The sequence below is a fragment of the Rhincodon typus genome, chromosome 9 (genome assembly GCF_021869965.1).
Source record: "Rhincodon typus isolate 14 chromosome 9, sRhiTyp1.1, whole genome shotgun sequence".
NCBI classification, from domain to species: Eukaryota; Metazoa; Chordata; class Chondrichthyes; order Orectolobiformes; family Rhincodontidae; genus Rhincodon; species Rhincodon typus.
The window spans coordinates 86,174,799-86,190,465 of record NC_063340.1 but is presented as its reverse complement, the minus strand read 5'-3'; the positions used below and the strand labels follow the sequence as shown (position 1 = coordinate 86,190,465).

Sequence of the window (15,667 nt, the reverse complement as noted above, 5' to 3'; positions counted from 1 at the left end):
TTGTGAAAGTGTTGCCAGAATTTTGGTCAATTTGTCTTCCTCTTCTTTCTTTCAGGGAACTTGCTGTCAAGTGGACCAAAGGACAGTGACCCAATTTGCCGATTATCGCGACCATTGACTAGTTGGAAAGGAGTTGACCTCACGGGGGCTGGTGGGGGACGGGGGGCGTGGTGGATGTGGAGAAGGAGGGCGTGGAGCTGAGACCATTGTAGCAAGAGCATAAGACTGCCTAGTCCAGCATTTATTTTCCCCTTGGGACGGGAGCCAGGACTTTTGGAAGATGGATGGCGAACTGTTCGACAACAGTACCTTCCTCTCACCCGATGGAGCAACTTGGAACAACTTTACAGAAGAGATTGTTTACCTTGACACTGCGTTCTTCGTGATCCGGTGCATTGTCCCCCCAATCTACCTCCTCCTCATCACAGTGGGCTTGCTGGGGAACATCACTTTGGTCAAGGTCTTTGTAGCCAACAGTGCCATGAGAAGTGTGCCTAACATTTTCATTTCCAGCTTAGCGGCTGGCGACCTGCTGCTCCTAGTCACTTGTGTCCCCGTTGACGCTGCCAGGTATTTCTTTGAGGACTGGATCTTCGGAACACTGGCTTGTAAACTCATCCCCCTGATCCAACTCACCTCAGTGGGAGTGTCAGTGTTCACCCTGACAGCTCTCAGTGCAGACAGGTAAGTGGGACACTAGTCAGTTCCAGCTGAAATTGTCTAGCGTTGACTTTATCAGACACTTTCTGTGTTTTTTCATATGTATGTATCTACCAGTCTTTTGGTCTATCAATCCATCAACTGATCAAATTCCCCTTCTATCTGTTGGTGTATTCATCCCAGTGATAATAAAATGAAGGAAGTTGAATGCAGTAGACAATTATCAGCAAATAGTAGCTCTGAGCTCTTAAAATTTGAAAGAAAATGGGACTTACAAGAAAGCAGGCAAATTACATTATTTCAGAGGATTATGGCACTTCAATATCTTTACCAAGGTGAAAGGACTTTTTTTTATAATTGACAGCCCTCAAATGTATGGAACCATCTTCGTATTCATCACAGCGGGAGCTTCAATGATGAAAAAAACAACGTTATCATACTCCATGCTATTACATCCCCCTTTAGAAGCCTCTCAAGTTATCTGTATGATACAATTAGAACAAAGCTAGCAGACTTGGATTGGCAGTGCAATCTAAAATCCCATACAGTGCAGCAGTGCAGATTTTGAATAACTGACCATTTTTGTAGCATATGCATTCATTAGTTGGAAAAAATGTTTAGAATTTCCAATTATGAATATAATTACAATTGCTAAAATAAAAAAAAATACTGTGGCATTTCAATTGCTTCATTCAGTTAGTATAACCTCTAAATGAACTCAGAAAGAAGTTCTGAAGAAGGGTCACTAGTCTCGAAACATTACCTCTGTTTTCTCTCAACAGATGCTGCCAGACCTGTTGAGTTTCTCCTGCATACTTTCTGTTTTAGTTTCAGAAAAAGAGGGCAGTTTCCTTATGTGCCCTCTGCGAGATTATTTTAAGAGGGTCATTGCAACATGAAATGTTAACCCTGTGTCTCTGCAGATGCTGTCTGACCTGATGAGTATTTCCTGCATTTTCCATTTTTATTGTCAATTTTCTGTTCCAAAGCCTTTTCAAATCCTACTCCTGTAACTATGTTTTTGGTCACCTCTAATTTTTTTTTCAATAAGAACCTGTTCTGCCCCCTCTTGAAGATTTGGGAACATTTTATTACGATCACAGCATGATATAAATGCAAGTTGCTCATCTTCACACGTGCAATAAATATTCAGTAGATGCCACACTGGGACACCACAGGTGAAATTGTGCCAGCATGTTATTCTACCATATCTCTAATAGCACTTAGTAATATTTTCATCACAAGTTAAGATACATTTCCCATTTTTGCATTCTCCCTCCATTCTTTGAGACGTTGATTCATCTGCCAGCTACTCTTGTGTAATTATTCTGATGAACATCACTTCCAAATGCCTTATGCTATTTGAAAATAAGCAGCTCTTTACAAACAAATCTAATTCAAACCATCATACACTGGAAGGGGATCTGCCATCCTTACCCAGTATGGAATAAAGTGACTTCAGGCTTCTAGCAATGTGGTAGAATCTTAACTGACTTGTGACATTGTCTGGAACTCATTCAGCTCTATTGAAATTAAAAAAAAACCTGTCTCACCATTACTTTCTCAAGGGAAATTAGGAATGGGACAATAAATGCTGATTTTTTTGTGATGCCCACATCTGATATTGAACTTTAAAAGTGCATGTATCCATTGGACTGGGTGGGCAGAGGGGAGGGGGTGTTGTGTGGGTTGTGATGGCTTCCTGACACCACTGCTCCATGCAGCACAATTGGCTGCCAGATCCAGAGGACAACACCTTTATACATGTAACAGTACCCTATTTAAAGCTTAGACAGTAGCTTTGTGGATTAGATATCCCTATCATCAATATCAGTGTACAAATCCTTTGTGCATTTGTGTGACTTCCTCCAATGCATTTAAGGGATTTACTTAAGCTAAGTAAGCACGTGGGGGAGGAGGGAAAGATGGAAATGCTGATAGTGTTAATTGGAGAAAGAGTGGGAGTAGGCTGTGTGAAGTATGAACACATAAACACAGAACCGAATGGCTTTTTTTGTGCTCAGCTCGTTGATTTTATATATTGTCAAGTGAGATCTTAACTTTGATGTGATTTGATTTGATTTGTTTTTGTCGCATGTATCGAGATACAGTGGAAAGTAAAAACCGAAAGTACTGTGGATGCTGTAAATCAGGAACAAAAACAAATTTGCTGGAAAAGCTCAGCAGGTCTGGCAGCATCTGTGAAGGAAAAAACATAGTTAACGTTTCAGATCTGGTGACCCTTCCTCGGAACTCCTGTTCTGAAGAAGGGTCACTGGACCTGAAACATTTACTCTGTTTTTTCCTTCAAAGATGCTGCCGGACCTGCTGAGCTTTTCCAGCAACTTTGTTTTAGTACAGTGGAAAGTGTTGTTTTGTGTGCTATACAGGCAGCTCATACCATAAAAAGTGCATCAGGGTAGCAGAACAGAGTGCAGCATACAATGTCACAGCTGCAAAGAAGGCACAGAGAGAGAAATTAACATTAACATTTGAGAGGTCTGTTCAAAAGTGTGCTAACAGTAGGGAAGAAACTGTTCTTGAATCTGTTCATATATGTAGTCAAACTTTTGTATCTTCTGCCTGACGGAAGAGGGTGGAATAGAGTGTAACTGGGTTGGGAGGGGCCTTTGATTACTTTGGTTGTTTTGCTGAGGCAGCAGGAAGTATAAATGAAGTGAATGAAGGGAAGACTGGTTTGTGTGATGGACTGAGCTGTGTTCATGACTCTGTGTAGTTTGTTATGATCTTGGGAAGAGCAGTTGTCATACCATGCGGTGATGCACCCAGATAGGATGCTTTCTCTGGTGCATCTATAAAAATTGGTAAGTGTCTTTGTGGACCTGCTGAATTTCCTTTGCTCCCAGAGGAAGTAGAGGCGTTGTTGTGCTTTCTTGACCATCATGTCGACATGGGTGAACCAGGACAGTTTGTTGGTGATCAAGTGGACAGAAACATCAGGCTAACACATCGAAGCTGTTGTGCAATATCATTGTTACAATTTTCAACTGTTCATGCTTTCAGTACCTTCCTGTTTTGAGGTATGAATGAATCTGTGATGGAAGTGTATGGTCATTTATTTACCTGCAGCTTGGTTTTCTCATTACATTCCTTCTGCCTTTAATACACAAATGACAACATATTCATCCTGTTGCTTCCTTTTGCACGTTTCTCATTTGTTATATGTAGTTTTTGATTAGCTTTCTAACACTTGACTTTGTTGCCCAAAGAGTTAATTATTCCAATACGTTCCTGAATGATCTTCCACATTTTAGTTCTACAAATTTGAAGATATCCAGAAACCTACCCACATCCTAACTCACACCAACTCTCATTCACCTACATCCTCACTCTTGCTGATCTATATTGGCTGTTTGTTCACTAGTGACACCTCAGTGGGGAGGTAATGGCCTAGTGGGATTATCACTGGACTGTTTATCGTGAGACCCAGGTAATATTCTGGGGAAAGGGTCTAGGCCCGAAATGTCGGCCTTCCTGCTCCTCTGATGTTGCTTGGCCTGCTGAGTTCATCCAGCTCCACACCTTATTATCTCAGATTCTCCAGCATCTGCAGTTCCTACTATCTCTGAAACAATATTCTGGGGACCTGGATTTGAATCTCACCATAGCAGATGGTGGAATTTGAATTCAATTAAAAAAAATCTGGAATTAAAAATTTAATGATGACTATGGGGTTGAGGGAGGTAGAAAAAAGAACACCCAGTTCACTAATGCCCTTTAGGGAGGGAAACTGCCACTCTTACCTTGTCTGGCCTACATGTGATTCCAGAAATATTTTGGTGATTGACTCTTAACTGCCCTCTGGACAATAAATACTGGCACAGCCAGTGATGCCCAGGTCCCACAAATGAATTAAAATGCTCATCTTTTATTTCCAAATTTGTCCATGACCCGGACCCACCATTATCTCAGTAAATTTCTCCAGTCAAGCAATCTTCTGAGATCTAAGCCTACATTTTGACCATCCCCAATTTTAATGACCGGACCACTTGCAACCATGCCTCAGCTGCCAAGGTCTTAATGTCTGGGATTTCCCCAAGCCACACCCCAAAAACACCCAAACCACTTCACCTCCTTTATTTCACTCTTCTTATTTCAGAAACACCAAGTTATAAAGCCTATCTCTTTAACCATTGTCTCCCAACATCTTATTGTGTGATTTGGTGTCAAATTTCCGACTGCAACCTACCTGTGATATTTCATTAAAGTAAAGGCATTCTAAAGCAAGTTGTTGTTGAAGTAACAAGAACATAAGTTGCTGGAAAAGCTCAGCAGGTCTGGCAGCATCTGTGAAGAGAAATCAAAATTGAAGTTTGTGTCCGACGACCTTTCCTCAGAAGATTCCACATTTTAGCTTTCATTAACTTGAAGATACCCAGAAACTTACCCACATCTTAACTCACACCAGTTTTCATTCACTTACAACCTCACTCTTGCTGATAAATATTGGCTGTTTGTTCACCAGAGACACCTCAGTGGGGAGATGATGGTCTAATGGTATTATCACTGGACTTTTAATCCTGTGCCCCAGGTAACATTCCTGGGTTTAAATGCCACCACAGCAGATGATGGAATTTGAATTCAATAATAAAAAAAGTCTGGAATTAAGAGTTTAATTATGACTATGAAACCATTATTGATTTTTGGAGGAAAAAAACCGTCTGGCCCAATGATTTACAGCATCTGCAGTTCTTTCGGTTTTTGTTGTTGAAGTAACTATGATCATTAGTGTTTACACATTCCCCCTGTTGGGCGATGTTCTAAATGTGATCCATTGTTTATGTTTTAGCCCTAATGTCTCATGTTTTGCCGTGAATCCTAGAATTATAACACTTTGTGAATTCTCTGTTTGTTGATATGCAGTGACAACTGACATAGGCACACGATTGGTTTCTGCACACATTGTGACAACACTCAGTTGTACTTTGCTACCACTGCTCAGGATTAAAAAGATGCCTCCACCAATACTGACAACTTGTTGTGGCAGGGATCTGGAAGAGTCTTCCCTTGCCTGTCTAACACTCTGCCACTACAACACCAGTGCAAGCTACATTTATCAAGAACAAAGAACAAAGAAGAACAAAGAAAATCACAGCACAGGGACAGGCCATTCGGCCCTCCAAACCTGTGCAGATCCAGATCCTCTATCTAAACCTGTCGCCTGTTTTCCAAGGATCTGTATCCCTCTGCTCCCTGCCCATTCATGTATCTGTCTAGGTACATCTTAAATGACGCTTTCGTGTCCGCCTCTACCACCTCCGCTGGCAACGCGTTCCAGGCACCCACCACCCTCTGCGTAAAGAAGTTTCCACGCATATCTCCCTTAAACTTCTCCCCTCTCACCTTAAAATTGTGACCCCTAGTAACTGAGTCCCCCACTCTGGGAAAAAGCTTCTTGCTATCCACCCTGTCTATATCTCTCATGATTTTGTAGACCTCAATCAGGTCCCCCCTCAACCTCCGTCTTTCTAATGTAAATAATCCTAATCTACTCAACCTCTCATCATAGCTAGCGTCCTCCATACCAGGCAACATCCTGGTGAACCTCCTCTGCACCCTCTCCAAAGCATCCACATCCTTTTGGTAATGTGGTGACCAGAACTGTACGCAGTATTCCAAATGTGGTCGAACCAAAGTCCCATACAACTGTAACAACTATAACATCAGTATAAAATGTTGCAAAAGCCTCTGTGTAGGGTTCACTGTATAAATAAATATTTGTGTTTTAAAAGGTAGATTTTTGAATGGAGTACTTGAAACTAGGTGGAAGCCAGGCACCTGTTTAGCAGTGCTTGTGCTGTACATTGCTTTAATTGTGGCACGTGTCACTGCATCTAGTCACCTTGTTCATTCTTCAGGACGAAAATGACCGCACCCATCTTCAGGGGTGCTGGTAAGGTTCTAATGGATGCAAAGGGGACTGTTAAGACAGGTCCATGCCTGGAAGCATCTGCAGCAAATAGGACAGGCTGTCTCAGAGTTTCAGAGAAGTTGCTGGTTGTGGATTTCCTCCTCTAGTGTTCTCTCTCTGTCTGTGATATGCATTTGCTTTTGAAGAAGGCCACACTTTTTTATTTGGGTCACACCAAATGCAGCAAGAGTGCATGAGTTTCGCCCAGGATTTGAGGTCACTAACAATACTCCTAAATATCCCTGTAAGTTTTCCTTCACCTGCCAAGACAGCGCACCCCTGGCCTCAAACTTCCCATCGAAGATTCACTTCAGTCACTGATTGCCAAGCATTCTGACTACGTGCCCAGCCAACTCAGTTGTGATTATCTCAACACTGTGTGTGTGCTTGGTGTGCTAGCTCACCCTACACCTCGGTTTCTGGCAGCATCTGTGGAGAAAAAGCAGAGTTAACATTTTGAGTCCAGTGACCCTTCTTCAGAGCTGGAATCTGGACTTGAACTGTTGACTCTGCTTTTTCTCCAAAGATGCTGCCAGGCCTGCTGAGTTTCTCCAGCAATTTCTGTTCCTGCTCCAGATTTACGGCATCTGCAGTTCCTTGTTGTGTTTAGCTCAGTGTCTGGTGTTTGCCCTGCCAAGATACCAGATAAAGAAAGATTTTCACACCAGGTCCATTTCCATTGAGCATGTTTTCTCTTGGTTTCAAACTAATGTATTGTTACTTAATTAAGTGAGGTGTTTAGAGAAGTCCTGTAACAGTAAATAGACTGCAGTTTTGTTCTTTCCCATCCTCCCTGTTATTTTTATTAGAAGTAAATTCATTGTGCAAAAGATTCATTAACTGCTGAGTTCAGAGATCTTCCTGTCTAATTGATAAAGCTTTGATTTTTCTGGAATGTGGAATATGGATTGCAGCTGTGTGCACCTGCTGGTTACCTAGACTCTGATGTTATTTTGCCGGATGTCAGAGTTTGTCAGTCTTTCATGTTGTTTATACAAATTGTTTTCTGATCCGTGAGAGCATGTCTGTGTGAGTGTGTGTGTATGTGCGTGTGTGTGTGTGTATGTATGTGTGTGTGTGTGTATGTGTGTGTGTGTGTGTGCCTGTGTGTATGTGAAATAATCAAGGTGTGTTTCAGTGCTCCATGAGAGGGAGGGAAGAACAAAACCAAGATACCCATTTCTCATTATTGTGCAGTTGAGTTAACCAGAGGTGGGGACCTGAGAATGACATTTGTCTGCGGAGGGGGATCAAGATCCCAGAAATGATTAATACCTCAATACTTTTCTATCCTCAACCAATTGGCCTATACTTTCAACAGGGCTCAGACATTATGTAATCTGTCCCTTGGCACAATTTTAATTTTTAACAAGTTTCAGGCTAGTACCTCCACTATCTTCTCATCAACTGCCTTCTGTATTCTGGGAAGTGGATTATATCGGTCTGACAATTTCACATAATGTTTCCATCATTAATGTTCATTATACAGTTCATATAAACAGAGAAATATGAAACAATGCAGGGGGCTGTTTACTTCCTTTTATCTACGCTCGCTCTTCAGATTTATTGATTGGAGTCATACTTAGCACAGATGTTGTGGTTGCTGGAGGCTCATCATCTCAGCTCCAGGACATCTCTGTAGGAGTTCATCAAGGTTGTGTCCTAAGTACAACCATCTTCAGTTTGTTCACCAAGAAGCTTTTACCCTATGACAGGGTCAGAAGTGGGGATGTTTGTCAATGTTTGCACGGTGATCAGAATTTGTAACTCCTCAGATACTGAAGAAATCCAGGTCCAAATACAGAAATACCTGGAAAACATCCAGGCTTGGGCTTATAATTGGCGCATAACATTTGCACTACACAAGTGCCAGGCAATGGTCACCTCCAACAAGAGAGAGTCTAACTATCATCCCTTGATATTCAATGATATAACCACCGCTGAATTCACAACTGTCAACATCCCAGGGTTTCCACTGAATAGAAACTGAACTGCATACACAATATAACTACAGCAGCTACAAGGGGAGGTCAGAAGCTAGAAATCCTGTAGAGATTAGCTCACCTCCTGGCTCTCTAAACCTTGTTCATCATCTCCAAGGCACAAGTCAGGAGTGTGATGGAATACTCCCCACTTGCGTAGGCAATGGCCGAGAGCTAGACTATTAATCCAGAAACTCAGCTTGTATTCCGGGGACCCTAGGTTCAAATCCCGCCATGGCACATGGTTGAATTTGAATTCAATTTAAAAATCTGGATTAAAGAGTCTAATGATGACCATGAAACTATTGCCGATTGTCTGGAAAAGTCCATCTGGTTCATTAATGCCCTTTAGGGAAGGAAATCTGTCATCCTTATCTGGTCTGGCTTACATGTGACTCCAGACTCTTAACTGCCCTCTGGGCAATTAGGGATGGACAATAAATGCTGGACTAGCCAGTGACGCCCTCATCCCATTAATGAATATATTAAAAGAAAGAGATGAGTGCAGCTGCAACAACACTCATGAAGCTAGACACCATCCAGGACAAAATAGCCCATTTTCTTGCCACGCCATCCACCAATCTAAACATTCACCACCTCTACAACTGATGCACAGTGGCAGCACTTTTTACTAAATGTAGTGTGGTCTGCAGGAACTCATCAAGTCTCCTTCAACAGCACCTATCAAACCTCTACCATCTAGGAGGACAATAGCAGCAGATTTATGACCACTATGGGCATAACTGCACCCTATGGATTGCATTGGCTCAAAAAGGCAGTGAACCATCTTCCCAAGGAATGTGTCAAGGCTGACTAGGGATGGGCATTAGCTGGCCCTTCCAGCGATATCTACATTTTAAGCTTGAATTTTCAAAATTTAATTAATGCTGTTTTCTGTTTATAATTGCCTTGGCTTCCTTCTTTATGAAATTCTAGCTCCAAATACCTATCAATACAACAGGTCATCTACAAATGACAGTAATTTGTGGGCAGATTCAGACACTGTTTATATCAATTACAGCCTGTAGCAATTTTATCACTGGGGGCATTTTCAAACAAAATGTGCACTGACAGAGACACAGATTCCATAGTAAGAACTGTCAAAGACATGAATGGAATACAACAAGCAATGCATATATAACCTGGTCCATTTTAGCAACAGAAGCAACTTGAGAACAGGGAAACATACATAGGTACGCACCCACATACACCCACACACACACACACAAATATTTGCTCACTAGAGATAACCACAGCAAAATAAGAACAATCTTCCATCTCTACTTGAAATTACTAGGAAATCTGAGAACATTCCTGGAATCCCAAATGGAACTTGTATCCAACATTTCTCCCAGAGGATCATTTCAGATTGTGAACTGCACTCCATCTCCTATTCCCCCAACACATCCTCAGCACAGCTCTAATTCCACATCAAACAAGTGAATTTTATCCCGATTACAAGACTGGCAGCTCAATGTTCCCAGTTTTTAGATGTTATAGGAAGGATAGAAAAGGAGGCAAGAAAGGTGGGGGATGGGGGGGGTGTTCTTAATTAAGGAATACATTACTGCTGTAACTGGGGAACATATTTCTGAAAAGTTGTCCAATGAAAATATATGGGTAGAAATTACAAATAAGAAAGGAAAGATCACATTGATAGGATTAGTAAGATAGTAAGAGAAATTGAGAAACAAATACGTAGGGAGATCTCAGATATATATAAGCATAATAAGGTTGTAATAATGGAGGATTTTAATTTTCCAAACATTGACTGGGACTGCCATAGTGTTAAAGGTGTGGATGGTGAAGAATTTATCGAATGTGCTCAAGAAAATTTTCTTTATCAATATGTGAATGTTCCTACTAGGAAAGGAGCAAAACTAGACCTTCTTTTGAGCAATAAGGAAGGGTAGGTCACTGAAGTATAAGTGGGGGAACGCTTTGGGTCTAGCGATCATAATTTTATTAGTTTTAAAATGGTTATAGAAAAGGATAAGCCTTCCATAAATTTGAAAGTTTTTAATTGGAGTAAGGCAAATTTTAATGTTATGAGACAAGGACTTTCAAAAGTTGATTGGAGTAGACTGTACGCAGGTGAGAGGAGTCTGACAAGTGGGAGGTGTTCAAGAGTGTGATGACGAGCATTCAGAGGCATTATGTTCTTGTTAGAGTGAAGGGTAAGGCTGGCAAGATTAAGGAACAATGGATGAATAAAGATATTGAGGTTCTAGTCAAGAATAAAAGAGATCTTTTTAAAATAAAGACAACTTAATTCAATTGAATCTCTTAATCAAGATAAAGAATGTAGGGGCATTCTTAAGAGAGAAATCAGGAAGGCAACCAGGGGATATGAGATAGCACTGGCAAATAAGGTTAAGGATAATCCTAAGACATTCCACAAGTACATTAAGAGCAAGAGGGTAACTAGAGAGAGGGTAAGGGTCTCTTAAAGATCAAGGAGGTTGTCTTTGTGTTGAACCACACAAGATGGGAGAGATACTAAATGAATATTTCACTTCTGTTTTTTCACTGTGGAGAAAGAAATGGAGTCTAGAGAATGCAGAGAAATAAACTTTGATGCTTTAAAAACAGTTCTGAAGAGGAAGTTCGGGAGGTCTTAGAGAATATAAAGGTGGATAAATCTCCAGGACCTAATCTAATGGATCACAGAATGTTGTGGGAAGTAAGGGAAGAAATTATGAGACCTCTTGCAGAAATACTTGCATCATCTAAAACTGTGGTTGAGTTGCCTGGTGACTGGAGGGTGGCTAATGTTGTACCTTTGTTTAAGAAAGGATGTAAGGAAAAATCAGGAACCTAAGACCAGTGAGTCTGATTTTAGTTGGGGGTAAATTGTTGGAGGTGCTTATAAGATATAGGATTTGTGGACATTTACAGAGTCAAAAATTGGGGATAGTCAGCATGGTTTTGTGCTAGGAAAATCGTGACTTACAAACTTGATTGAGTTTTTTGAGGAAATTACCAAAAAGGTTGATGGCAAAGCAGTAGACAGTATTTATTTAGATTTTAGTAAAGCCTTTGGCAATGTTCCACATGGTAGGCTAGTTAGTAAAGTTAGTCACATGGGAGGGTGAGCTTACCAATTTGATACATAATTGGCTTAACAGCAGGAGACAGAGAGTAATGGTGGAGGGTTGCTTTTCAGTCTGGAGGCCTGTGACCAGTGGTGTTCCACAGGGATCAGTTCTGAGTCCTCTTTTGTTTGTCATTTACATAAATGATTTGGATGAGAATATAGTAGGCATGGTCAGTAATTTTGTGGATGACACCAAAATTGGTGGCGTTGTAGACCGTGAAGAAGATGTTCTAAGATTACAAAGGGATCTTGATCAAATGGGTTAAAGGGTTGAAAAATGGCAGATGGAGTTCAATCTGGATAAATGTGAAGTATTGCATTTTGGTACAACAAACAAGGGTAGGGCTTATACAATTAACGGTATGGCCTTGGGTCGTGCTGTAGAACAGAGGGACCTGGGGTGTGTCACATGGAGACAAGGTGGTTAAAAAGGCATTTGGCATGCTTGCCTTCATTGCTCAGTCCTTTGAGTATAGGAGATGGGACATCATGTTGAGGTTGTACAGAACATTGGTGAGGCCTCTTCTGGAATACTGTGTCCAGTTCTGGTCACCCAGTTATAGGAAGGATATGATCAAGCTGAAGAGATTTACCAGGATGTTGCCAGGTATGGAAAGCCTCAGTTATAAAGAAAGTCTGAATAGGCTGGGACTTTTTTCACTGGAGCATAGGAGGTTGTGAGGTGACCTGATGGAATTTTATAAATTAATGAGAGGTATAGATAGAGTTGATGGCAGCTGTCTTTTCCCTACGGTGGAGAATTTCAAGACTAGAGGGCACATTTTTAAGATGAGATGAGCGAGACTTAGAAAAGACATGACAGGCAATTTTTTTTCACAAAGGGTGGTTCACGTGTGAAATGAACTTCTGTTGAAGTGGTGGGTGTTGGTAAAATTACAACGCTCTAAAGACATTTGGATGGATCTATGAATTGGAAAGGGTTGGAGGGATATGGGCCAGGAGCAGGCATGTGTTAGTTTGGGAATATGTTCAACATGAACTGATTGTCCCGAACCATCTGTTTCTGTGCTGAATGACTCCATGATCTATATTCTATAAATTTCTGTCTCTGATCCTCTGTGACTGCTTTTTCAAGTCACACAGGTATTAGAAAGGAGGAGTTCATTGGGGCCTCTGATTTATTTACTGCTCATTTTAATATCTGTCTTGTACAAAATATAAACTGCTTTAAATAAAACCAGAAAGCGCTGGAATTGCACAGTAAGTCCATTAGTTCTCGGTTAGGTGCAGAATCAATTCTGATGAAGGTCTTATATACAGAACAGATTCAGCATTTTCTCCCAGGATTTCTGATACATAGAACATGGCTTATTAAAATTAAGTCACTGTCATTTGCAATTTAGGCTAATAGAATATGAATAATTCATCCTTTATTTCTTCATTATTAAATTGTATCACACTAACAATTTTTACAAAGGTTCCAGACGGAAAACAAGGTGTTGGTGCATATTGTTCTGGTCAGTAATAAAAATGGGATTTACTTCTATTCATCCACGATTTGTGGAGCCCAACCCTAATTATAAGTGGCATGGTGGCTCAGTGGTTAGCACTGCTGCCTCACAGCACCAGGGAGCTGGGTTCGATTCCACCCTCAGGCGACTGGCTGTGCGGAGTTTGCACATTCTCCCTGTGTCTGCGTGGGTTTCCATCAGGTGCTTCGGTTTCCTCCCACAGTACAAAGATATGCAGGTTAGGGTGGATTGGCCATGACTATAGTGTCTAGGGATGTGCAGGCTGGGTAGATTAGTCATGGGAATAGCAGAGTTAAAGGGATAGGATGGGCTGGGTGTGGTTGGGATACTCTCCAGAGGGTTGAAGTGAACTTGATGGGCCAAATGGCCTCCTTCGACACTGCAGGCGTTCAATGATTCCGACTGCCCTTGAGAAGACGATGGTGACCTGCCTTCTTGAACATTTGCAATCCATGGCACATAATGATACTTACAGTGCTGTCTGACCCAGTGACAGTAAAAGAATGATAATACAGTTCCAAGTAAGGATGCTGTGTGACTTGGAGGGGAAATTGTAGCTGGTGATGCACTTGAGTATCAGCTGCCCCCAACTTTCCAGGAGATAGAGGTCACAGGTTTGAAAGCTACTGCTAAAGTAAGGCTTGATGAGTCACTGTTGTGCATCTTGTTGACGGTGCTGCCATGACTCATTACCCCTATTTGGTGGATAGGCATTGGTGAGTCATGAGCTAACTTATTCAGTGCAGAATTCCTGTCTTTGTCATCATGGTATTTATATGACTGGTCTAACTAAGGTTCTGATACTTGGTAATTCCAAGTTGTTGATAGTGATGGATTCAGTTATGGTAATGCCATTGAATCTCAAGGGGAAATGGATATATTCTCTTTTGATGGCAATACTCATTGTCTGGCACTTGCTGCCAATGTTATTTGCCACCGAAGAGCTCAAGTCTGGACAATGTCCACATCGTGATGCATATGGGCACAGCCTGGAAGTGCTCAGTGGGTTAAACAGAATCTACAGTGAGAGAGACAGGGTTTGGTATAATGGGTACGTATTCAAGTTGGCAGGATGTGACCAGTGGTGCCCCACAAGGATCTGTGTAAGGTTTCTTGAGTTCTGAGGAAGGGTCACTGGACCGGAAATGTTAACTCTGTTTTCTCCTTCACAGATGCTGCCAGACCTGCTGAGCTTTTCCAGCAACATTGTTTTTGTTCCGTGTAAGGGCCTCAGTTGTTCACTTTATTTATTAACAACGTGAATAATGGAATAGAAATTTTGTGATGACACAAAGATAGGGGCATTGCAGACAGTGTAAATGATAGTATACAATTACAAAGGGATATTGATAGACTAAGTGAATGGGCGACGCATTGATAGCTGGAGTTCAATGGAAATAAGCGTGAGGTTATCCGTTTTGAACCAATAAATGAATCAATCAGGGTACTTTCTAAATGGTGTGAAGTTAAATACTGTGGATGCCCAAAGGGACTTGGGGTTTCTGGTGCATGGAGTGGCATGGTGGCTCAGTGGTTAGCACTGCTGCCTCAAAGCGCCAGGGACCTGGGTTCAATTCCAGCCTTGGGTGACTGTGCAGAGTTTGCACATTCTCCCCGTGTCTGTATGGGTTTCCACTCACAGGCTACAGATGTGCAAGTTTGGGTGGATTGACCACGGTAGATGTGGGGTTACAGGGGTAAGGTAGGCTGCTGGGTCTGAGTGGGATGCTCTTAAGAGAACTGGTGTGGACTTGACAGGCTGAATGGCCCCGCTTCCACACTGTAGGGATGCTATGATTCTAGAACTCCAAAATGTCATGAACGAGCCAAGAAAGTTTATGGACTGTTGGCCTTTATACCTAGAGGATTGGACTACAAGGATGCAGAAGTTATGCTGCAGTTTTATAAAGGCTTTGGGTACTTGGAGTACTGTGAGAAGATTTGGGAACAGCAATGTAGTAAGGATTTATTGCCCTTGGAAGGAGTATAACACAGGTTTACAAGAATGATATCTAGACTTCAGGGGTTAGATTGTGGGGCGAGTCATAGGATTATACAAATTAGTCCTGTTTACTCTGGAATTGATGTTAAGGGATGATCTGATCAAAGTCTTCACGATATTAAGAGAAAAAACAAGCTAAATAAAGATAAAATATTTTTACTGATTGAGGATTCTAGAACTAGGGGCACAGGCTGAGAATTAGAGCCAGGAGAAATGTTTGAAAGCAATTCTACACACAAAGGGTGGTAGAGTTTTGGAACCCTCTTTCACAAATAGCAGTGAATGTTGTATCAGCTGTTAGATGATAGATAAAAATTTGTTAAGCGAAAATTTCAGGGATTATTGGTTTAAAGGCAGGTATATGAAGTTAGGCCATGATCTCTTTGAATGGTGGAACAGTTTAAGGGGCTGAATGGCCTACTCCTGCTCCAATGTAACATTTCAGAACAATGTAAGCTCTCAGAAGTGTGGCCAAAGCTGCGATGGATGATCCTTGGCCTA

At 41.5% G+C, this 15,667-nt stretch overlaps 1 protein-coding gene across 1 annotated transcript in view; it reads left to right on the top strand.

Annotated features, from left to right (window-relative positions):
* The first annotated feature begins 280 nt into the window (after window positions 1–280).
* Window positions 281–15,667, top strand: part of nmbr (neuromedin B receptor) — a 45,141-nt gene continuing 29,754 nt past the window's right edge. The window contains exon 1 of the mRNA XM_020519963.2: window positions 281–684. Coding sequence (XP_020375552.2) covers window positions 281–684 — 404 coding nt within the window. The remainder of the gene's footprint in view (window positions 685–15,667) is intronic.